Source organism: Phyllobates terribilis, unplaced genomic scaffold (genome assembly GCF_046119375.1).
Source record: "Phyllobates terribilis strain yellow unplaced genomic scaffold, ASM4611937v1 Scaffold_3__8_contigs__length_932513732, whole genome shotgun sequence".
NCBI classification, from domain to species: Eukaryota; Metazoa; Chordata; class Amphibia; order Anura; family Dendrobatidae; genus Phyllobates; species Phyllobates terribilis.
The window spans coordinates 189,461,659-189,486,507 of NW_027362763.1; the positions used below are offsets into that span (position 1 = coordinate 189,461,659).

Here is a 24,849-nt window from a genome sequence, read left to right on the forward strand (position 1 = left end):
AGGGTAGAGCTGGTCGTGCAGCCTTATGGTGGAGCGGTGGTTACTGCAGGTTGTAGGCTTGTCTGTAGAGTTAGGTCTTCAGGTTCCTTTTGAAGGTTTCCACGGTAGGAGAGAGTCTGATGTGTTGGGGTAGAGAGTATGTATTTAGTAAATGGCTCATCCAGCATATAGAGGTCTTCTTCCATGGACTATGTATTTATACAGCATCTTCCATAACTAATGCGATGGCTGTATGAGCGCATTCTTGTTGTGTACAGCTAATAAGCCCCCCACTCACATCAGTCACCATAGGCTGAAGCCTACACACCGTGGCCTCCCGTGTGTGAGCCAAATCTGCTTACAGGAAACATTAAAGCTACAGAGCCACTTTGCTTTACAATGCCTCTGTGCCTTGTATACCCTGCATATGAATGAGTACACCCAAGGGTCTTTACATGTTAAGACATCATTGTTCTAAACTTGACACTTTATTAAGATTAATTTAGGAAAGAGGTCTGCTATCTCCTGGGGTGCACTGTATGCAGAGCTGCAAACACTGTATGTGACTGCAGCAGAGGAAGTTATATATCCTCCCAACTTCCTTTTCTATCAGTGAAGATGCTGCTTTGTCGTCAGATAGTATTGTCTTACAATAGGAAGATCAATAAAGGGAGCCTGTCACGTCATTTGTCCATATTAAACTGCCCCAATGTCTTATTAGGGATAAAATGTGCATCACTAACATGGAGATCTCAAGTAAAACGTGCCAGTATTGATGTCAAAAACCACTGCGTTGGGCGTGACTATAATGAAGAGTACCGTGCCTGGAACAAGCGAAAGGGTCGCCCGTATAAGACCAGGTCTACTATGCAATTGCCTAATGATAAAAATGTTTTTTGACATGAATAATGGAACGTTTTACTCCATGAACACCCATGAGTGGATAAATGTATGTCTTTTCTTTGCACAACTTATTCAACTCCTTTGTAATAAAAGAATTAAAGGGGTTGTCTGATGAAAAGAAGTTATCACCTATTCATAAGTGATAACTTGCTAAGCGATGGGGGTCTGATCACTGGGGATCTGCTTCGTTCAGCAAGACTTTGAGCTGTTATCCTCAAAGGGGATTTTTTTTATCCTTATTATAAAATGGAGTGGCGGTCAGATGTCCGGCCACCATTCCACTCATTTTCTGTGAGGCTGCTGGAAAATGCCGAGTGCAGCAGTCGGCCGCTCCATGGGGAATGTATACCGCAGCGGTCGTACTTGCGCACTGCATCAAAATTGTAATGGGGACAAAAGTATAAATATGTACGGTAAAATATTTTTTTTTTTAACTTTGTGTAAATGACAATATTCTCCTGACTCCGGCATTGATTTCTCTTAAATCTTTTACTTTTCCGTTTCTGAGCTATGGTACCCTTTTCCCTGAATATAAGTCTAGTTAGCCAAGCAGGCGGGGGTCATCAAGAAGATCTCCAAAGAGAAGAGATGATGACCATGCCCTGGTAGATGGCAAGATGAGATCTACATACAGGGAAGAGGGGACAATATCTCCGGAATGGTGAGAAACCGGTACAGAAGAAAATCAACACCAGAATCGATCCTATTTTAAGATGTTCAAATCAATCAATTTTGTCTGGTTTCCCAGGCACAACATACGCCATTAGTTAATTTAAATCATTGGTCCATATTTTTATCTCCACATCCAAGACCAACAACCAGAGTTGGGTCTTGTCTATCTTGCTGATTTATAATGAGGACTGCACAATTTGAAGCAATCTGTATGAACGTGTTACCCTAATAACTCATGAATATTCATCAGAAGTTCTGCCCCAGTCCAGCTGTCATTGAAGACATAATATCTGAGCTGGGTTTACTTTTTGACTGCTGATTGGCCATCATATTTACTATTGATCAGAAGTCGGCCGGCTCCACCCCCGAGGATCTTTAACATCTTAAGTTTCCTTTAAGTAGTGCAGAGGAAAAATAAAAATAGAAATAGTAAGTGAACCTGTCACGGGTGTGTCAGGTGTGACAGACAGGTGCTCTGGATCTGGCTGTAGAAGGTCACTGCACTTGGCATTGCAGACGCCTTCTTGATCCTCTCATCTCTGTAGTATAGTTATATCCTTCTTCCTTTGGGACCCAACAGCGACTTCTACCTTCTGCTGCTGATTGACACACCCTTTCTTGGTAGTTAAAAACTCTCAGTTTCTCCAGAGAGTAGCCGGTGATAGTTCTATGTACCTCTGTGCAGGCCTGGCACACTAGCAGTCGTCTAGTTTCTTCTTTGGTGCCCTTTGAGGACAGTTGGCATTATTTCTCTGATGTCTGCTCAAGCTAAGTGTATCCCCTTTGTTTGTTTACCTTGTTGTCTTTAGTTTGTAGTGGTGCCTGACCAGTGCTTACCCAGTCCCCCCCCATCTAGAGCCTAGCTCTAGAGTCATTCAGGGTTTAGGTTTCTGCTCTGCAATAGGTGTGGAACCTATATTGCCTAGACAGGGTGATATTAGATCTGCCTAGGGGTCTCCACTCCCCCTTTCCCTAGTTGTTAGGCTCCCTTCCCCCCCCCTTCCCATTGTTGTACACTTGTGCCTTCCCTCACCTTACGTGACATTACCCTCCTATAGGAATATAATGTCTTTTATCATTGACTGTAATGGTGACGGATGCCATGATTTTTATCTGCAGATGATTGCCTTAATCTTATCCTCCATAGTCTCTATGTGGACACTGTAACTGGTGGTAGTTTTCAGTGAGCTGATCAGTGATCTCTGTTATCTATTACTTGTGTTGTAGTGGTGTCATCTTCTGCTCTATATTGATAACAGTAACAGTGCTAGTTATTGTTTTTATGTTTTTGTGTATTTTCAATGTGAATAGCATGTATTGACCAGATAAATGCCTCCTGATATTTCATTGCTGCTCTGATATATCACATTATCCCTATTTTTTCTAAAACTTGACTCAATGGCATCTGCCAACATCTGAGAAGCTGATCCTGACGTCTGTGGTCAGGACTCTCTCCGCATTAAAGTTTTTGGATGATAGTGAGGGGGGCATTTAGTTGTTTTGAAATAACGCGTCAATGTACCCCATTTACTAAGTACAGTAGTAGCATATCCGTTTGGCAGGTGTATTCTGAAATCATACACTTACTGATAGACTGTATTGTGTATAGTCAACCCACACATGAATGATCTCTGCAGTGTTGTAAGCTGGAGTTTTACTTCATACAGGTTCAGTGGGCAAAATTAACTCTTTAAAATGTAAATAAAGATGTTCAGGCTGTTATACGTGTAAAAGGTGCAAGAGTAGTCACATCTTAAACAGTTGTGTAATTCTTTTTCTTCAAGAGCGCACCGCTCCTCTGCCTCCCGACTTCCTGCTTGCTGGGGGACAGTGCTCTTTTAATGTTGAACACTTTGCCCCTGATCCAATTTTTTGCACACTACATAATAGAATAAGAATAAGGGCATATGTAGGTCATAGAAAGTTGATTAAAATGATACCTGCAATGTTATGATTTATGCTAAATAAATACACTCTTTTCTTAATATGTAAATGAGCTGTTAAGATCTATGGGCCGGACATAGATCTCCCCGAGAATCTGCCTCCAGAGATTATTCTGAATGAAAGGGGGCATTATTACTGTTAGACTTGTAGTCCAGGAAAGGGGACTGTCAGTCAGTGAGGAAGTGAAGATGGATCCAGCTCAACACAAAGGGCAATTAATTAAAATTCAACAATCTTTATTGGCAAATCCTTTTAAAAACTTGTAGAAAAGACAAAAAATGGACATCTCAGATGACAAAGCATATATTATGGGGTGGTGTGTATAAAATATACCATACTCGTTTCGAGTGAAAAACTCTTGAACACTGGCTAGCCACAAACGCTTATGGTATATTTTATACACACCACCCATAATATATGCTTTGTCGTCTGAGATGTCCATTTTTTGTCTTTTCTACAAGTTTTTAAAAGGATTTGCCAATAAAGATTGTTGAATTTTAATTAATTGCCCGGTGTGTTGAGCTGGATCCATCTTCACTTCCTCATTGACCCAGGTGCTGTGCAGAAGCGTGGACGCCGTGATCCATGCCAGACTGGATTACATCTCGGGGATAAGCTGAAATTTTCTCTTTATTCATATGACTGTCAGTCATTACATGTCCTGGATGGCAGATATCAAGGTGTCATTTTATTCAGCTTCCTATAACCTACATGCCCATATAGATGGCTTAAAGGGAACCTGACTATTAACCTGCAGGTTAATAGTGTTGTTATGCTGCCCGGCGTAGCCGAATGTAGCGGTGACAAAATGAACTTTATTTACCCTGGCAGCGTTCGGTTTCAGTCATCACTAAGTATAGAGAGCGGCCACTATAACCCCCGATCCTGACTGACAGCCGGCCGCATTACAGAGTGAGTGTCTATCAGGACCAGGGGCGCGGTTACGACCACAGCTTTTTATACTCAGAGCGTTGCCCCCATGACTGAAACCGAATTCTGGCGGGGAGAATAAAGTTCATTTTCTTCACGCTGCATTTGGCTATTTGCAGGCATCGGGCAGCATAATAACGTTATTAACCTGTAGATTAACCGCATATCTGCAGGTTAACATAGTTATTTCTGGTGAGAGGTTCCCTTTAAGAGAGTGGATCCTAGTGACCGACCCAGTCACTTTGCATTTTTACCCAGTGAAAGAACCCCTTTAAACAGCAATATAATATCATGCAGAATTGTTACTATGTCTCCTAGTGTTTGTGCTCCTCATCCTTGGAACATTATACACTGCTCAAAAAAGTAAAGGGAACACTTAAACAACAGAATATAACGCCAAGTAAATCAAACTTCTGTGAAATCAAACTGTCCACTTAGGAAGCAACACTGATTGACAATCAATTTCACATGCTGTTGTGCAAATGGAATAGACAATAGATGGAAATTATTGGCAATTATCAAGACACCCTCAATAAAGGACTGTTTCTGCTGGTGGGGACCACAGACCACATCTCAGTACCAATGCTTTCTGGCTGATGTTTTGGTCTCTTTTGAATGTTGGTTGTGCTTTTACACTCGTGGTAGCATGAAACGGACTCTACAACCCACAGAAGTTGCTCAGGTAGTGTAGCTCATCCAGGATGGCACATCAATGCGAGCTGTGGCAAGAAGGTTTACTGCGTTTGTCAGCGTAGTGTCCAGAGGCTGGAGGCGCTACCAGGAGACAGGCCAGTACACCAGGAGACGTGGAGGGGGCCGTAGGAGGGCAACAACCCAGCAGTAGGACCACTACCTCAGCCTTTGTGCAAGAAGAAACAGGAGGAGCACTGCCAGAGCCCTGCAAAATGACCTCCAGCAGGCCACAAATGTGCATGTGTCTGCACAAACGGTTAGAAACCGACTCCATGAGGGTGGTATGAGGGCCCGACGTCCACAGATGGGGGTTGTGCTCACAACCCAACACCGTGCAGGACGCTTGGCATTTGCCACAGAACACCAGGATTGGCAGTGTCACCACTGGCACCCTGTGCTCTTCACAGATGAAAGCAGGTTCACACTGAGCACATGTGACAGACATGACAGAGTCTGGAGACGCCGTGGAGAGCGATCTGCTGCCTTCAACATCCTTCAGCATGACCGGTTTGGCAGTGGGTCAGTAATGGTGTGGGGTGGCATTTCTTTGGAGGGCCGCACAGCCCTCAATGTGCTCGCCAGAGGTAGCCTGACTGCCATTAGGTATCGAGATGAGATCCTCAGACCCCTTGTGAGACCATATGCTGGTGCGGTTGGCCCTGGGTTCCTCTTAATGCAGGACAATGTCAGACCTCATGTGGCTGGAGTGTGTCAGCAGTTCCTGCAAGATGAAGGCATTGAAGCTATGGACTGGCTCGCCCGTTCCCCAGACCTGAATCCGATTGAGCACATCTGGGACATCATGTCTCGCTCCATCCACCAACGTCACGTTGCACCACAGACTGTCCAGGAGTTGGCGGATGCTTTAGTCCAGGTCTGGGAGGAGATCCCACAGGAGACCATCCACAACCTCATCAGGAGCATGCCCGGGCGTTGTAGGGAGGTCATACAGGCACGTGGAGGCCACACACAATACTGAGCCTCATTTTGACTTGTTTTAAGGACATTACATCAAAGTTGGATCAGCCTGTAGTGTGTTTTTCCACTTTAACTTTGGGGGTGACTCCAAATCCAGGCCTCCATTGGTTAATAAATTTGATTTCCATTAATGATTTCTGTGTGATTTTGTTGTCAGCACATTCAACTTTGTACAGAACAAAGTATTCAATGAGAATATTTCATTCATTCAGATCTAGGATGTGTTATATGAGTGTTCCCTTTATTTTTTTGAGCAGTGTAGTTATGTATACAGAAAATGTGTTCTCATCTGGGGCTGGCGTCCTCATAGCTGTCACTGGCTGCTTGATATGTCACCCCGCTGCCTAAGACCTAGAGATAAGCTCAAGTTCACATGAAGGCTGCTCCTATCTATGGAGACCAAACCTTGTCAGGAAGATAGTTGAGGTTTGCAGTTTTTTCTATTATGGCTGAAGCATGCTGAGTAGTGTACACTGTCATACTGGTAGCAGCAACATGTGTTTAGTATTTATCACAATACCTTCATGTGTCTTATTACACATTGTTACCATATCATAGAGGCTTTTCTGCCATCTGTAACTATTGCACTTTGGCTGCACCAAGACCCTGCAATTAGATACATAGGCAGCACACTTGTTTCTGAGTTGGTGGCCCACATTTCTCAAAAAATAGTATGTCTTCAACTAAATATTTATGAAATGTTGCACCCTAAAGAGAACGTGACAGCTGATACATGAGGCCCGATCCACAAGCAGCATGTATCAGGCATCGACTGTACGATCTCAGGTAGGTGAGTTTGACCCTGAAATGTTGCTGCATTTAAGAGAAAAAATGTTTAATAGCCGCCAGGAACAGAGACTCACAGGAGAGTAGTCGGACAGGTGGGTCCCCAGCGGCTTCAACCCCTCAGTTCCGCTGGAGTGACAGACCTCTCTAGACACATACTGGGAGAGACCTGTCACTCCAGATGAGTGCGCGGGTACCCGCCTGTCCAACGAGTCTCCTGTGCGGCTCGGTCCTCGGCGGCTTTTGAACTGTTTCTCTGAATTCCCCAGTGTCTGATTCATGCTTCCCATAGATTAGGCAGCTTGTATCAGCTGTCAGGTTCCTTTTAATGATAAATTTTGGTGCAAACTACAACAGTAAAACTTTTTAATCAAGGTAGTACTCTGCCCAATCTTAGATGAGAGCAGTGTGTCACAAGTCACTTTTTTGTGTGCAAATTATGACTTTCTATGCACGGGTGAAAAAGGACTGCCCTTTTCTCTTAATTTTTAAATTTTGGCATATATATACTAAAAATGCTGCTATAAATGGAGAAAAACATTGATACATTTAGCTTCTGTATTTCCAAAATTGAAAAGTCATAATTTGAATTGTCCCAATTTGCAGGAAAATGTTGGGTCTGCTGCATTTTGGCCTTGGATTTGATTGTACTTCCACTGTTTTATTAAAGACAAATTAGTTTTAATCAGGGTTTGTCCCTCTGACAATACTATTACTTTATGTATATATGAGACCAGAGCACACAATTCTGGGGAGTTGTGTAAAAAAACTTTTTTCAGGAGACCAACCCAAAAATAGACCAGATTTTTCTGTGTTAAATTCTTAGTCTTCTCATTTTCCGTGTGTATTAGCAACTTCTTTGCGAGGACCAGCTGCTAATAACCATTTTGACTATATTACTGTGTATGCGTATACAGCCTGTACTCACGTGTGTGTGTGTGTGTGTGTGTGTGTGTGTGTGTGTGTGTGTGTATATATATATATTATACAATGCTGTGCAACAGTTTTAGACTAGTATGAAAAAAATGCTGCAGAGCGAGAATGCTTTCAAAAATAGAAGTGTTCATTTTTATCAGTTAGCAAAATGACCAAAGCCGAAATCTAAATCCAGTCATTTATTTGGTGTGACCCCCAGTGAACCTTTCCACTTCTCTGTGCTGTGTAATATATCTTCAGTGCTTATTTAGGCTGCACGCTCCGACTGGCGGGACCTGTGGACTGTGGTCATGTGACCCTGATACACTTCTGTGGTGTCTATGTGCCTGCTTATGATTGGTCAGCGCCATACAGGAGGTAGAAGTACACGCCCCCAGTGAAAAATATCTAATAACACCCACTTTAACTTAACTAACGTTACCTCATTAGGTGGCAAATATTTGAATGCGATCGCTAATGGGCAAAATTACTTCCCCCCCCCCCCCCATCTTCCCCCTAAAAAAATAAATAAAAGCGGTTTATTCCACTCTGCAGCCACTATTACATGGTGTGTCCCGTTGAACATGAAAATTTGTTGAAAGGTCCTCTTTAATGGGGTTGTCTGGCCTTAGACTACAAGTCTGCAGTCACTCTATGTGACTACAGACTTGTGAATCCTCACAGTGCGCACACTGTACGTTGTGAGGATTTTCCAGTGCCGGCGGTGGGCGCTTGACCGTAAGTATGCGATTTGCATGCGGTCACATGCCGACCATACATGTGCAAACTTGCTCAATGAAAGTATATTGAGCAAGGCCAGATGAGTCTAGTCGGTATGTGGCCAGAAGTATGCAAATCACATACGTTCGGCACATGACCGCCCGCTCCCGGTGCTGGAGAATCCTCACAGTGCGCAGAGCTCGTGCTGTCAGGATTCACAAATCTGGAGTCACATAGTCACCTTAAGGTCAGACAACCCTTAAAGCCTTTTACACAGCTGTTTCTGTTTCAGTAGATAACTGTGTTTTAAACCTACATGAAAATGATCATTAATTGGTTACTCACACACCTGACTATAATCCTACAAAATCCCTGACTTTGTGCCAGTGTACCTAGAAGAGATGCTGCTGCTTTGAAGGCAATGGGTTGTCACACCAAATATTGATGGGATTTAGATTTCTTTTATTCATTCACTTTGCATTTTACTAATAAAAAGAAACTATTAACACATCTATTTGTGAAAGCATTCTTACTTTGCTGCACTTTTTCCCAGTACACATGGGTATGCATTGTGTGTATGGTACCACGTACACCGTGCCCATGGTGGTGTTTGTCCTATATCTGTACTTGGCGCCTGGCTGGGTATCTGGGTTGCTGGTAGGTCTGGCTGAGTCCTGTATACACAGGGGAGCTCGGTGGCAGCTTGTCAGTTAGTGCAGAGGATGTCCGTTTATGACAGCTGTTAGGCAGGTGTGTTATATAGCAGGAACTTTGTAACGTCTCTCTGTATTTTCTGTTGTGTGCTGGCGATGGAGCGACAAACCTCTAAAGAAGTATTATTGCTCCTGTGCTTATGTGTTCTTCCGTGTGCGGCTGTCAGTTCTGTGTAATAGTTAATAAATGCTGACATTTATAGCAATAATCAGCCGTACGCTCCTGCATCCTTAGCACTGACGTATGCATAGTGGGTTGTAGCCACCACTGAGTGATGAGAATGAATGCGACCACTGTCCGGCGCTGCATGAATATGCAATATGAGCATGAATGGGGTTATCCCCCTCCCCCCTCCTCATATTTCACACTGCCCTCCTGTCTGGTAATATGGTCATCTCTGCATTGTGTTTATAGGATTTCAAGTGCAATGATGACTATTTAAAGGGAATCTGTCAGCAGGTTTTTGTTCCTCATCTGAGAGCAGCATAATGTAGGAAAAGAGACCCTGATTCCAGCAATGTGTCACTTGGTATCACAACTTCTGCACCAGTAAACTATCAGAGTTTTTAGATGTAGCAGAGCTCAGAAAGCTGGCCCGCCACAGCTCTCTGTGTACATTGTATAGTGACAGTGAGCTGCTTATCAGCGGAGGGGGTGTGGTCAGACCAGGAGGCAGAGGGAGCTAGTCTGGGCTGTGATAATCTCCTGGTGATAAAATACTCATTGTATGGAAACAGCACACAGCCTAATAAGTGACACATTGCTGAAATCTGTGTCTCAGCCCCTATATCAGGCTGCTGACAGATTCACTTTAATAGAAGGGTATCTGTCAGCATTTTAACACCTGTTCTATGCAAATGCTGCATACCGCATCCCCAGCTAGTCATCATTGAAGAGAGCTTGTGTTATTTTCTGTAATCTTTCTGCTTCAGGTTGCTGGCACTTTTTGATGACTACACACACCAGGTTTCACTTTCATAAAATTAAGTTTCCAAATGCTTTAATGTAACTGGTGCCCCTTAATCAAAATGGGTCTCTATTAATGCCGATATGACTTATCCAGTAATGTAGAGTATTTTCCCTCTACAGTAGCCAGGCCCAGCCTCCTTATGCTGTCACTGAATGCACAAACTTTTTCTTTTTGAAAGTTTTATTTAATACCACCCTCTAGTGGATAAAGAAATAATTGCATGTAGTGCACGCTCACAAGAGGTGTTAAATGTCTCCCTCTAGTGGACTGTGTTTGTATTATTAATAATAATAATAATAATAATAGTCTTTATATAGCGCCAACATATTCCACAGCGCTTTACAATTCAGAGTTATTATACACAATTCAATGGTCTAAACATGAAATTGCATAACTGCAGTTGTTTGTTTTATTTTTTTTGTCAAATTTCCACATAAACTAATTAAAATACTTGCTCTTTTTAGGTTTCCGGACAGATCTTTAAACAACTCTTTAGCGAGGCCTTGTCCTGCCACCTTTAGCATAAGAGAAAAGTTAGGTAAACCCACAGACAGTGGCATAACTTGAAGTTTATGGGCCCCAATAAAAAAATCTCCCAAGGCCCCCAACTATAACAGATCTTTAATAGTATTGTTTTTTTCTATGCTCCAATGGGACCTTTTGTACCCCACTAGGCTAGGTGCAAGTGTTACTCTTGCGCCCGATATAGTTACGCCCCTGCCCGCTGATATCGGTGAGACCCACCGATTTTTCTCCCCTAAATGGAGGAAAGCAGGATCCAGCATGCTCTCAGTGCTGAGTGGTAGATGAGTCTGGAAATCACTTACTCCCCTCTGCCCATTGAAAAGACCGTCCCATTTGTATGTATGTAGATGTCAGGTGGAAAAGCTTTCAGGATTATGAGCATTTTACTCTGTTGTAATGCACGACTTCCACAGACTTCAGAGTAATCTGGATATCTTCTTTGCGCTGCTGACTTTATCCAGTAGGTGTCACTAGCATTCTATATTCTTATACCTCTGTGCTGCAGTCAGAACCCCGGCTAGAACACTGCATGTAGTGCAGAAGGCTCTGTCTCGACTCTAATTCTATCACTTATTAATAATTGGCACACCCACCCCTCCAGATGATTTATTTCCTGTTATTTACATAGTGTCCACATATTACACTGCCATACGCTGATTGTCGTCACCCGCGTAAGTCCCTGCCCTGAGTGCAACTGATTAAAGTGATTGTCCGGGTGAAAAGAAAAGTTCCCCATGGGCTTGGTGCTGTAAAAAATTATAAGTTTAAGTGATATTCACCTACGGTCATGTGACTTGAGCAGTGTGCCATGAGAAAAACATCTGACGACGTGCTGCTCAAGTCACTTGACCGCAGCAACCAGTCATAGGCCGCAGCGGTCCTGCTGCTGGCGGAGCAGTGAAATCTCCTTTTCCTGTGTCAGTGCAGGCCACGGAGTGCACTGGATCCAGATGAATGCTGGTAGGTGAGTATCACTTACTTTATAATTTTTTTACAGTGCCAAGCCCCTGGCGAATTCTTCTTTTTATCTGGATGACCCCTTTAACTTACTTCCTTATTCTGATATAACATTAGATCTGTTTACAGCACAGTAATGTGCGTCAGTCCCTGCCAAAGTCTTCCAATACAATACTTATAACAGCACAGTGGCTCAGTGGTTAGCACGTAAACCTTGCAGTGCTGGGGTCCTGGGTTCAAATCCCACCAAGGACAGCGTCTGCAAGGAGTTTGTATGTTCTCCCGTGTTTGCGTAGGTTTCCTCAGGGTTCTCCCCACACTCCAAACACATACTGATAGGGAATGTAGATTGTGAGCCCCAATGGGGACAGTGCCCATAATGTCTGTAAAGAGCTGTGGAATTAATGGTGCTATAGAGGTGAGTAAAATTAATTAATAAAAACTTAAAAAAGGGGTTAATTAAATAGGATTGTTATAAGCAGAGAACCTATCTTGATTACAAAGTGACCCCTTACGGGGTTTGCCCAGCGATCAGTTGTACGAAAATCTGTTAGCAAATGCAAATTTTTCTTGCAGCGCCAATATAGGAAAAATAAAGCATCACAAAGCGTCCATTCATATCAATGTTTTATGTATTAATCAGGACTGGATTCCCTCTATTAAGAAGCACTTCCACCACACTTTATGTAGGTGCACTAATATGATGGCCATCGTCTCCAGTTCCCACCTCCGGTCCTCTTCTCACTCATGTGATGTCTGTCCTGACTTGCTGTCTTAGACTGGGCTCTATTTGTGAACTCAAAATCGCTTTTAGGCCACATTCACACTATCAGTATTTGGACAGTTTTTTTTTTTTTACCTCAGTATTTGTAAGTCAAAACCAGGAGAGGAACAATCAGAGGAAAGGTATAATAGAAAGACGTCACCCCTTCTGTATTTATCACCCACTCCTGGTTTTCCTTACAAATACTGATATAAAATACTGACCAAATACTGAACGTGTGAACATGGTCTTACAATGTAAGTCTGTAGAGTATGAAAACAAGGTTCCATAGACTTACATTGTGAGAACGGCTTTTGCCTCACACACCGAGCCCGGAATAAGCCAGCAAGTCAGGATAGAAGTCTCGTGGCCCAGAAGAGGAGCGGAGCCGGGAAGACGCAGCGGTGACTGTATATGAACACCATTACACTATATTACATGTACATAGGGCTCATTCAGACGTCGGTGATGTAGCTCAAAAACTGTCCGGTTTTCATCAGTGAATTTGATCAGTGTCCTCTGAGTGTGGCCCATGTGCCCGTTTTTACCATCAGTTTGGTCAGCGTTTTATCAGTTTTTCTCAGATGAAAGGAAAAACTTATGGAGATTTCTTTAATTTTTTCCCATCAAATAGCCTGTGAAGAACGGACAGCACATGGATGGCATCCAAATGCTGTCCAAATAATTTTTTCTTCACAGATCCATAGCCTTGCATTGGCGAGTTTTATCCGATATTTGGATAGATTTTGTGCAGACCATTCAGTCTGAAGAAAAAATCAAGCATGTGAACTGCTCCATAGACTATCATGGGGGCCAGTGCTATCCACCAAAAACACAGATGGCGCTCGTACCATAAAAACTGATGTCAGAATCAGCCTGAGGGTATGTGCACATGGAAGGTATTTAGATGAAATTCATAGGAACAATAGTAGGGAGATTAATATATATCATATAGCAATCACAATAATGCAATAATAGACTCCTACCATATATTAGGAGTAAATATCATGACCTATCGCCATAAACAATAGCAAACAAAAAAACGAAGAAAGACGAAATATACTCTTTCAGTTATTGCTCTTACTATGTATCTTCACTGCTGCGCGTCTTTATGCATAGCCATGTACACTGTGCTCTTTGCACTTCCATGCCCTGTGATTGATTATTGTTTTACAATACGGCCTCTAGATCGTCTTTCTTCGGTTTTTTGTATGTTAGATATTTAGTGCAGAAATTTCGACACCAATTCTGCATCTCTTGGCAGGAGAAACGCTGCGTATGATACCCACGTTTTTTATGCTTTCTTTACATGCGTTTTTGTTGCAGATTTTTTCCCCACTCATTAGTATGGGTGACATCTGCTGAAAATTTTTCATAGAAATTTGCAACAAATCTGCAAGTCACAAATAAGCAACGTGTGCACGAGAGTTAAGGATTCTCATTCACTTTGCTGGCATCAGGAATCCCCTCAGGTTTTGTGACATCTGCACAGAAAAAGAGCAACAAATCTGCAACGTGTGCACAGATTTAGGCAATGAAAAGTTTGTTGGGAGTGCTTCTTTAAGGCTATGTGCCCACTTTGCAGAAATGCAAGAGAGTTTCTGCATCTCTCTGGCAGAAAAACGCATGCGGATTTTACATGTGTTTTTTCTTCCAGGTAGAAGCGTTTGTGAAGCGTTCTTCACATGCGATTTTCCCATGCGGGTTATCAAGCGTTTTTCCAAGCGATTTTAGCATCACTTGGAAAAGTGCTTGACTACTTGGTCACACTATATAAATCCATGCAACCGGCATGGATTTATGTAGTGTGCCCAAGTTACGATGGCAGCATCAATAGTAAAAAGAAAAAAAAGAATAAAAATGGTGAAAATTAAAAAAAAACATTATACTCACCTTCCGATGGCCCCCGGTCTCCTTGTCCGGTGTCTTTGGCGGATCGCATTGGTGTAAAAGGAGCTTCCATGACGTCATTTAATCATGTGACATCGGCGGTCGTGTGACCTGTCACATTACTAAATGACGTCATGGAAGGTCCTTTTACCACCGCGAGCAGCCGAAGAGCCAGCAGCACCGCCGGGAGCAGACAGGGGGCCATCAGAAGGTAAGTATATGTTTATTTTTTATTTTAATTATTTTTTTAACTACAGGTACTATGGTACGCGGGTCTGGAGGAGAGTCTCCTCTTCTGCAGACACGGGTACCATCCGCACATTGAATCGCATAATATCAGCATGTGTACGTGTAGTCCTGTGGATGTTATGCGGTCCAATGCAAGTCAATGGCGGCTAAAACTCTGCGATTCCGCCAAATTAATGGACGTGCTGCGGATTTTTCCGCAATGATAATCCACAGTATAAATTTCCACAGCATGTGCACAGCACGTGTGGATTATCATTGGGGACCATTGAAGACCTATTACCAAGCGTTTTTTAAGCGTTTCCGCGGTGGAAATTACGCATAGTGGGCACGCAGCCTAACTCTAAATTCCCCAAAAATATATTTTTTTAATCCAGGTAAATCCATTTAAATGTCCATTAACTTAAACTACATATTTTTTTTTTTGCAAAAATTAATAATGCAGCATTGCAATGATTAAAGGGGTTGTCCAAGATAATGCAAAAGCCACACACAGGCAGCTATGCTTATAAAATATTTATGTACCATTAGTCATTCTTACTCCAGGCCATCTCAGCGCCGTGTCTCCGATGCTGCTCGCTCCTCATCTGATTACTGTGGCTGCGGATGTCACCATCAGTATACCCCACGGGACCGCTGCAGCCAGTATATGGCCCGAAACCACAGAGTCCATTGATCCTACACCAGGTGGAAGCCGATCGTGTGATTTATTATATGTATTGAGAACAAATTTGTAGTGTACTCTCCTCTATGGATATAACAGAAATATAATTGTGGGTAATTTATTTATTTTTTTTTAATTAACCCTTGGGAATGTAATGAATACAATCATGGAAGGGGATGTTGAACTGTCATAAGGTTGGGGATAAATATCCCAAACAGAGACGATTAGTTTAAAGGATTGTCCAGTACTTTTATAGTGATGGATTATCTTTAGGATAGGTTATCAGTGTCAGGTTGGTGGGGGTGTAACACCCGACACCCCGCTGATCAGCTGTTCCCCGAGCTGGTGGCAGCCAGATGTAATCAATTGCAGAGTAGGACAGCACAGCTCCGTCCGCCGTATAGTGGCCACTGTGAGGTACTACAGATCCACTGTATTCATTCACATAGGTGTTCCCTGCTGTGCTGTGCAGATCCGCCACTGATCACATCCGGCCGTCTCCGACATTGGGAGCAGCTGATTGGCAGGAGTACCCACTCCAATCTGATACTCATGACCTAGTTTAAGGATAGGCCATCAATATAAAAGTAATGAGCAACACCTTGAAGCATGCTGTTCTCAGGGGTACTGGTACTCCCAATGGAGATTCGTACTGGCAAAGCACTCTGGGGAAAATGTATGCAAATTTACTCTTCTCCAGAGGAAAAAAAAGAATAGTGTCTCTAGTGGCACCTAGAGGTAACTGCCTGGTTTGGCTGATAGCTCTAGCCCTTTAATGGGTCAAACATAGACTTACAGGGTCCCTACCTCTAGGTGGCACTAGAGAGGGGAGTGGAGCGATAACATGGCACATGAGTAAGAGGATGGCAGAAAGGTTACAGCTTCTTTATTCACATTTGGATGTATTATAACACTTGGAACAACTTTTTTTTTTTTCATTTCTTATAAAAAGAGAAAAATGAACATGTCCAAACCAGAATACCAAAGGAATAAGGAGGCCAAAGAGAGGGACCCGGAATAGCACAGCACTAATAAAAGCACCACCTATTCTTAGTAGGACCCCGTCCTGTGCGCAGTGAAGCAACAAAGCCTCGCTGCTCCCTAATGATCCTCTCTAGTCGGATACATTTCTTGCCTTAGATGCCGCTGTGTGCCCTGGGACTGCGCCTCTCTATATAATGTATTGTGCTGCCTCCTAGATAACTTGCTGATTCTATCATTTAGTATAGTCATTTATCTATGACCAGAGCTGAACAAATCAAGAGCCAGGGAATCGATGCACCCGGAAAAGTACAGGTAGTGGCAGCATTTCAGGCCCTGGTCACATCACGGAAACCAGAAAATGCTCCCGACACTTACCCTAAACAAAGGCTGTGCCCGATGCCGGACAGTGGCACCCATCACCTCCAGACCAATGGTATCAGTCTAACAGATGCATCTTCAGCTTCTCTGAAGGCCACCATTATGTATAAAGGAAGAGCGGCACATCCATGGGAATAAAATCCCGATATCCTCTTTATTGTGCAACAAAACCCATAAAAATATTTCGGTAAGTATAATTCACATGATGGTCATCACCAATTGCCGCGTTTTTGCCAAAACAATAACTCCCTTAGTCATAGAGACTATAATTAAGGGCCCTATGGTTTCGCCAGAAACGCGACAGTTGGTGATGACTGTCATGTGAATTATATTTATATAATTTTTTTTCTACGTGAATCACATTAGCATTATGTTTTTTTAATATGTTAATTTTCCCAATTTATTTCCCAATTTTTTTATTAAAGGCTAAGTTTTAACTTCTTTCCCTTGGTGCTGGAGAACATCCCTTTTGAACTGATCTGAAGCGTCTGTCACTCCAGCTCTACTCCCTGCCCAACACCGCCTCCTCTTGCTTGACTGACTGCTCCTTTGAATTATGTCACACACCTTAGAGGCCGTCAGTCAAGCAGGAGGAGGTGACTCCTGTGTGGGGAATAGAGCTGGAGTGACGGAGGCTTCAGATCTACCATAGCTCTTCAGCCTCATTTGCATATCAATTCAAGTGCTGATTTCTTAGCCATGCAAAGGTATTGCTGGACCTGTCTTTTTTAAGGAGCTACATGCATACTGTATATAAATAGTTTGTGGGGGGAAGGGGTGTGAATTCCTGCTGACAGATTCCCTTTATGTTTTTTGTTGTTTTTCTTCTTCCTACCTTGCACTTCTGAGGTTTCAGGGTTGTTATCTTACTAAAAAACAGCATCTGCAAACATTTATTTTCCTATATTTGGACATTTATCTTGTTTTCTTCCCTGTCCATAAACCTGGTAGAGCAATGGAAATCCAAGTGAAAGTTGCATTTATGAACAATGTGTATTTCGGCCTCATAAAGTGGCCAGTGTCTGCCTACAGTGCTATGGAATATGTTGGAATCCATAACAATAGCTGAAAACGTACATGTGTAACCGGCCATATGGCCATGTTCGCACATCCCTGTGTTGTCGTCAGTCTGGACACCACAGCAGCAGAACGGGTTAATCCAGGGTGATGTGAAGTGTTGGAAAACTAAAGTGAATTTTCTGTTTGTAAGAAAGCGCTAGGAATGTCTGACTGCACATGTAAAAATAATTCCTCTAACAAACCCGCTGGGCAGGAGAGACACAAGGTAACATTACCCGCGGTATTCTGGCAACTAGTACATGATAAGCAAACAGCTTAATTGGTTTTCACAGGACCAGACGGCTGTGGCAGTATTTTCTTTAACAGTATTAGGGACCTGATTGGGAATGATTTGTTCCCATGTCCTAACACGCACACCCCTTCAGAGTAGAGTTAAAGCAGCAGTGTGTAGAGAAACAACTATATCCCAGAGATAGACATTGCTTACATAGGTTATTAAAGGGGTTCTCCACCTTAGGCTGGGGCTACTGGCGACTTAGGTGGTGCGGCCAAAGATCGCTATGTGACGCTGCTACATTGCAGCACAATACAAGTGCATGGGGTCACATTGCGACCCATAGGGTACTGCGACAAGCAAGTTTCAAAAGAGTCAACGGAGTCCGAAGTTTCTTTTTTTTTTTGTGACTTTTGCAGTGTAGAGCCTGTGTGGCGGCAAAAGTCACCGTGTAGCACTAGCCTTATTTTGGCACGATTTTATGTGACCAGTAGTGATGCGCGAGCGTGCTCGTTTAACCCTTTAAACTAGCAAGCTTGGGTACTCGCCGAGCAGTTTCGGCATGCTCGGCATTTCAGTTTCAGCTACCGCGGCTTGATGTGTTACAGCTCTATAACAGCCGCGACACATGCTGCCGCTGCGTCTGAAACTGAAGTGCCGAGCACGCCGAAACTGCATGGCGAGTACCCAAGCATGCTCGTTTAATGGGTTAAATGAGCACGCTCGCTCATCACTAGTGACCAGTTCTGTTCATCAGCCTCCTCCAATTGAAAAAAAAAAGGTGGACAGCTCCTTATAAAAGGAATCTGTCAGTAGGTTTTTGCCACCTAATCCGAGAGCAGCATGATGTAAGAGCAGAGACCCTGATTCCAGCGATGTGTCACTTACTGGGCTACTAGCTGTAGTTTTGATAGTCTCCTGCTGATAATACAGTGATTTTATCACTAGGGTACTAGGAAACCTGCTGCCAGGTAGTCCTCCATATTCATGAAACCTGTATAACCCCACCCCCACCACTGATTGGCAGCTTTCTGCCTATGCAGTGTACACAGCTGCCAATCAGGAGTGTGGGTGGGGTCATACAGAGCTCAGCATTCAGAGAACTGCTAGATCTGCAGCAGAGAAAACAGGGATTTTATCCAAACTGCAGTAAGCGGCCTGGTAAGTGATACATTGCTGGAATCTCTGCCATTACATCATGCTGCTTTCAGATGTGATAGCAAAAGCCTGGTCACAGATTCCCTTTAACTGTGTAGTGGGTAGCCTAAATCCAAACTGCATCATTCGTCAGCAGTGGATTCTATGATAATATTGATCTCCTGGGATTATTAATCTCTCAGTATCATTCTGTAAATTCATTAATCAAGGAAAGTTCTCTCTATGAATGCACATTTCCTCCTAGATTGTAAGCTCTTGTGGGCAGGGCCCTCACTCTTCTTGTTTAAGTTGTAATTATGTGTTACTCTGTAATGTCCGATATTGTTTGTACATCTACCTTCTGAATTGTAAAGTGCCGCAGAATATGTTGGCTCTAAATAAATAATTTCTTGCCATCATTGACAATGTTAACAAATGTTAAATGAACTGCAGGACATATGACCGTTCATGCAAAGTTTTACTGAAAGCTTTATTTTTTGGTAACAAGCCACAGAATGATCCAGCGTAGTCTAATTCTGCATTAAAGCCCCTTGGAGAGGCGGTATGACTCCTGGATCAGACTATACTTGGTTATTTGTGTTGTGTGGTGCTATTGAGACATTTAGATCTGTAAACACAAAATTAGTAATTTTTAATTGATACAAAGTTTTAAATGTGCCCAAAGGACATACTGAAAGAGGCCAACAAGTACCAGGCACCCGGTCCTACTACAGGATATGAAAGTAGTAGGCACAATTTTAACCTTTGCTCTTGGGCTCTTTCCTCTCTCTCTTCTCTTTTTTTATATGTATACCCACCTCAACATTGAAATTACAACACCAAGTAGGGAAACTCAAGGAATTAGGGAAATCACAGGATGAATAGACATGTTTCTGATATGCAGATGATCAAAAAAATGAATCTAAATTTCCTAAACTTCTCGTTTTATTCAGCATCATATGTGACCTCCATGTGAAGAAATCCCCGCACTTACACACCTTGGCATGTTATCAATGAGGTTACTGATGGTTGTCTGAGGAATGTTCTGCCACAATGAATGCGCTTTAGCAAATCATCAAGGTCCGCTGCTGGCAGCTTCCTTTGCAAGTGCTGACCCATGATGTTCTAAATGTGTACAATGGAAGACGAGTACGGAGGCGCTGCAGGCCATTGTAACACAACATGTTTAGGATATGTAGACTGCTCACAGTAGCACAAAGAACACGTTGCGTTGGAGTTGTCATGTTGAGAAACTGCTCTTGGGACACTTTTGAAAAAATGGCCGTATCTCTGCATCCATTATTGATCCATTCTACATTCAGCATTTTGCCTCAGTATTTGTCAGCCAAAACCGGGTGATAAATACAGAAGTGGTGATGTGTTTCTATTATACTTTTCCTCTGATTGTTCCACTCCTGGCTTTGGCTTACAAATACTGAGGTAAAATACTGAAAATGTGAACTTGGCCTAAGACCTCAAAAGGTGTCTACATAAACCATAAGAAAGTGTTTGCATGACATTGGGCTACAAGCCAGACATCCAGATACAGGTGTCCATAGACCTCACACCACGGCTATCATGGTGCAGAGCGAGTCTAGAATGGAGGTCTATCCTCTTCAGCAATGAGAGCTGCTATTGTTTTAGATACAGTATTAGCCGGAAACGAGTGTAGGTGCCATGTTAGCAACACCATGAAGAGACCTTCACGAGGGAACATCGCACGGGTCCTACTCCTAGGACTATGGTGTGTGATGGCATATTGTATGGTAGTTGGACACCTTTAGTCTTCTTCTCATGTACACTAACTGCTTGGTGTTGTATTGATTTGGTCTTGGGATAAGTGGTACGGCCATTTCCTCATAGTATAACAGGTGCCATTTTTCCACACAGCAGCGCCAGGCTACTTGTTGCTTATGTTGCTCGTGGTACTGTGAGCAGCCTGCATGGCCTAAACATGCTACCATGGTCTGCAGCATCTCCGGACTTGTCTTCTATCAATCACATCTGGGATGTCATTGGTCAGCAATTACAAAGGAAGCTGCCAGCAGCGGAGTTTGATGATTTCCCAAGTGCATTCAGCGAGGCAAAGCATTCCTCACGCAGCCATTAATAACCTCGTTGATAGCAGCCAAGGCTTTAAGTGCAGGGATTTTTGCGCGTGGTGCTCGACACTGATTAAATAGAGATGGTTTCATTTAAAAATTCATACACATATATATTTGTGCAAATCGCACAAATTCAATTTCTTCTATCCCATGTATGTGTAATATAGCGTTAAATCTCATGTTCTTATACATCCAGCTGTTCACTCTCTGCATTCTCTAATGCATATTAATGGCAGTAAGCCTCCTCCTTCCGCAGAGGAGAGGATTATATAATTTATATATGTCCCCTTTCAGATTCAATAACTAAACCCTGTAGCCGGAGAACTGACCTTGAATCATTGGTATAAATCCCTCCTACAAGCCATAAATGAGCACAACAAACCGTACAGAGCCAGAATAAGAAAGGCTTCAGCAATTCCGTCTACAGCTTTAAATGTTTTTGCAGCCGGAGAAGATGTGTGAATGATTGTCACAGTGCGGCGGTCTTTCTCTGTGGGTCTCGGAGACCTGCAGTAAAGCATCCAGTGCAGGGTCGCAGCCTGGGGTCCCAGCTTAGCTTCCGGTGGAGATCAAAGCGGAGAGGTGGACCTGGGGTCAGCCAAGAGCAGCAGTGACGTGTGTTCTGGGGGGCCTCCGACGGCACCGCCAGGGATTGGGACCATTTCTGGATCTCCCATGTGACCATCATTAGTCTTTATTCTATACACCTGCTGCGGCTTTCTGACTTGCAACTATTAACCCATTTTTTGAAGGCGTTTTTGCAAAGTGAGGTAGAAAGCGGATTAGCTAAAAGCCATATATGTCAGTGTGTGAGATTTCTACCTTGATTATTAATAGCATATTGTGCAGACCACCGTATAAATCGGACGAGTGCCGTCGGTGGCTTTGATGGATAGCACTCGTACCCATGTTATTCCATGGGGCTGTGCACCTGTCTGGTTATTTTCCGTGAATCTGATCGCACTCGTCCATTCAAGTCTATGGGTCCGTGAAAAAAAAAATAAAAAATATATATATATTTTCATGGACTGACATAATAGAGAAGGTGGAGAAACTTTTTTGTTTTTTCTTCCCTCCACCTCCAAGAAAATCTGATCCCACTCTGATCAGAGTCTAATTAGCATAATTCTACTAATTTTCCCAGATGGAAATACACTAAAACAATGACCCTATCCTTTAAGGGGTTGTCCATTTTTGGGGCCAGTGTTTTTTTCTTGCATGCATGTGTTTTTGGAATTGGGATTCGTTTAAAAAAAAAAAAATGCATGGTTTTGTCTTCTACAGACTGTCTATTGCTGGCTGCAGCAATGTGGGTCAACTGAGAATCAGTCAGTGAGCTTATTTTGCTTGCTGGTCTAATAGTTTATAACTTTTATCATTTTTTTTGTAATGCTCCTTTCAGGTGATTTATGACTACTACCATCTGTAATATACCAATGATGCAACATTTTTTAATGAAACCGAATGATTTTTAGTCCCAAATAAATGCATTTAAGTAAAAAAAATAATTACTGTCCCCAGAGCTGGACGACTTTAATTTGTTATATTTGTGATCATGTATGCTTTTCTATGGGCCCACTATAAGGAAGGGACCCTCCAGCGATGCCAGGGATCTGCTCGTGTTTAGAAGGCGTTATGTTGTATGTAAACCATATAAAAATCCCTTGTTTTGTTTTTTATGGGTCAATATCCTGAAAACTATCATCTCCATTCACATCTTGCAGATGAGGGGGCTTTCTGAGCATAGTAGTTCATTGCATTATGAGCGTTTCTGTGGTTGGCCTGATGTATTGTGAAGTGATGTATAAGTTGGTAAGAAATGACTAGTTTGTATTAGACAAGGTATAAAAGGTGAGTCGTCTTGTCATACTCTGCCGGGCTCACGATCACCATTTTGCTTTTGTTCTTCTAGATTATAAGCACTCCCCAGAGACTGAGCGCGGGAGCAGATCTTCTCATAGGGAGACAGTTCACCGCGGCCACCTCAGCCATGGTCACCCAGAGCCACATCACAGATGCCACCAGCTGGATTCCTGGGTAATTGTTGGTGCTTGCAATTTATTTAGAAGAATTGGAAAATCTCTGCCGTTTCTCATCTTTGATGCCTCTTTTGGTTCCGGTCAAGTCTTGCTTTTCTATACAATTGTAATAGCTATGTATGGGAGAAATGTATCAATGTTTCATGAGGGTAAATACTTTAATGCCCAAAAAATAACAAAAGTACATGTTCATGCCGGACATATTATCAGTTTAGTATACTAATGAATGAACTTGTAAGTAGGTAAATTCGTCCTAAAATATTTCTAGCATAGTACATACTCTAATATTACAGGCATTTATTCAATTACTAACACTGGAAATATTTTTTTCTATAGGGATCGGAAACGTACCCGTGAGTTCATAGAGTCTGACTTCTCAGAGAGGTAAGGGCAAAAAAGAGACGAGTGGTGGTGGTGGGGGGATGGCAGTTTTGATAAAGGTCACACTATTCAGCCTGGAATGTGATCTATACTGTCTTGTGTTTTTCATTTTCAGAAATTGTGGTTTACTCCATTATAATATTGCAGGAGATCACATGTATGTGTGTGTATATGTAGAATATCGGATTAGGGTGGCAAGGGCCCACCAGTAACTGACTCTTGAGGCCCATTGGTCAGCTACATGCAAATTTTACATTTCCCTCATTCAAAGCTTTACCTGTGTTTTATTAATTATAAACTGGGTAGTTTGATGATTGGATTATGAGATGTGTGTGTATAATGTGTGTATGTATCTGATGTACGTGTGTGTATACATACAATGGCATGGTCTGCCATACACGGCATCACGCTAGAAGAGAAGTGCATAGATGCTCTATAGCCTCCATGTGACCGTAGAGCGGTTCTGGCCAGTTGCTCCCTGGCAGCGTTCTGCCTCTTCCACTTCTATTCACTTCCTCGTCTTATTCCTAACAAGGAATCTGGAACTAATCCCTGTGGATTTTTTCAGCGAGTGGCTGGCCACTATGGCAACCACTTGTCAGGAAGAATCTTTATCATCTGCCATACTACTTCTTGGGTCTCTGCGTTAGACACCTATCTAGTGTCAATGCAACAAATTCAGAATGCAATGAATTCTTTCCTAGGAAGAAAAAGGCTCCTGAGATATATTGTAATATCTTTTTTTATTCAATTATTTAAATGGGGGGAGTTCATCTTTTGTGTTCTTTTAAAGTAGATTTTTTAACGCATTATACTTAAATTACACATTTTATATCTGATATATTTATTGTTTTGGTTGTTTACATATCTTTAACCATTGTATATATATAAATTACCAGAAATAAGGAATCTTTTTTTTTTTTTTAATCATTTTTTAAATCTTTGAAACACAATGTGCATCATACTTTTTTTTCCCTCTAATCAGGAGTCTTAATGGGATAGAAAGAATAGCATAGTCAGAAAATACCCACACTACGACTGAAAACTGGTGGACTCTATTGTAAGATCAATGGGATCTGTTCATAAACTGATCTGTCGTGATCCCATTACATGCTTACTAAACAATAGTGATGAGCAAGCACTAAAATGCTCGGGTGCTCGAAGCTCCGGTCGAGCACATTGGAATACTTGGATGCTCGACCCGAGTAACGAGCCCAACGTGGGAAACTATGGAAAATCTAATCTATGTGTGATTCTCTATTCTTTCTGTTCTAATTTGTCG

At 42.5% G+C, this 24,849-nt stretch overlaps 1 protein-coding gene across 1 annotated transcript in view; it reads left to right on the forward strand.

Annotated features, from left to right (window-relative positions):
* The window catches only part of TFDP2 (transcription factor Dp-2), a 78,166-nt gene that overhangs the window by 22,884 nt on the left and 30,433 nt on the right, over positions 1-24,849 (forward strand). The window contains exons 3-4 of the mRNA XM_073674382.1: positions 23,060-23,184; positions 23,523-23,570. Of these exons, the coding sequence (XP_073530483.1) occupies positions 23,060-23,184; positions 23,523-23,570 (173 nt within the window). The remainder of the gene's footprint in view (positions 1-23,059; positions 23,185-23,522; positions 23,571-24,849) is intronic.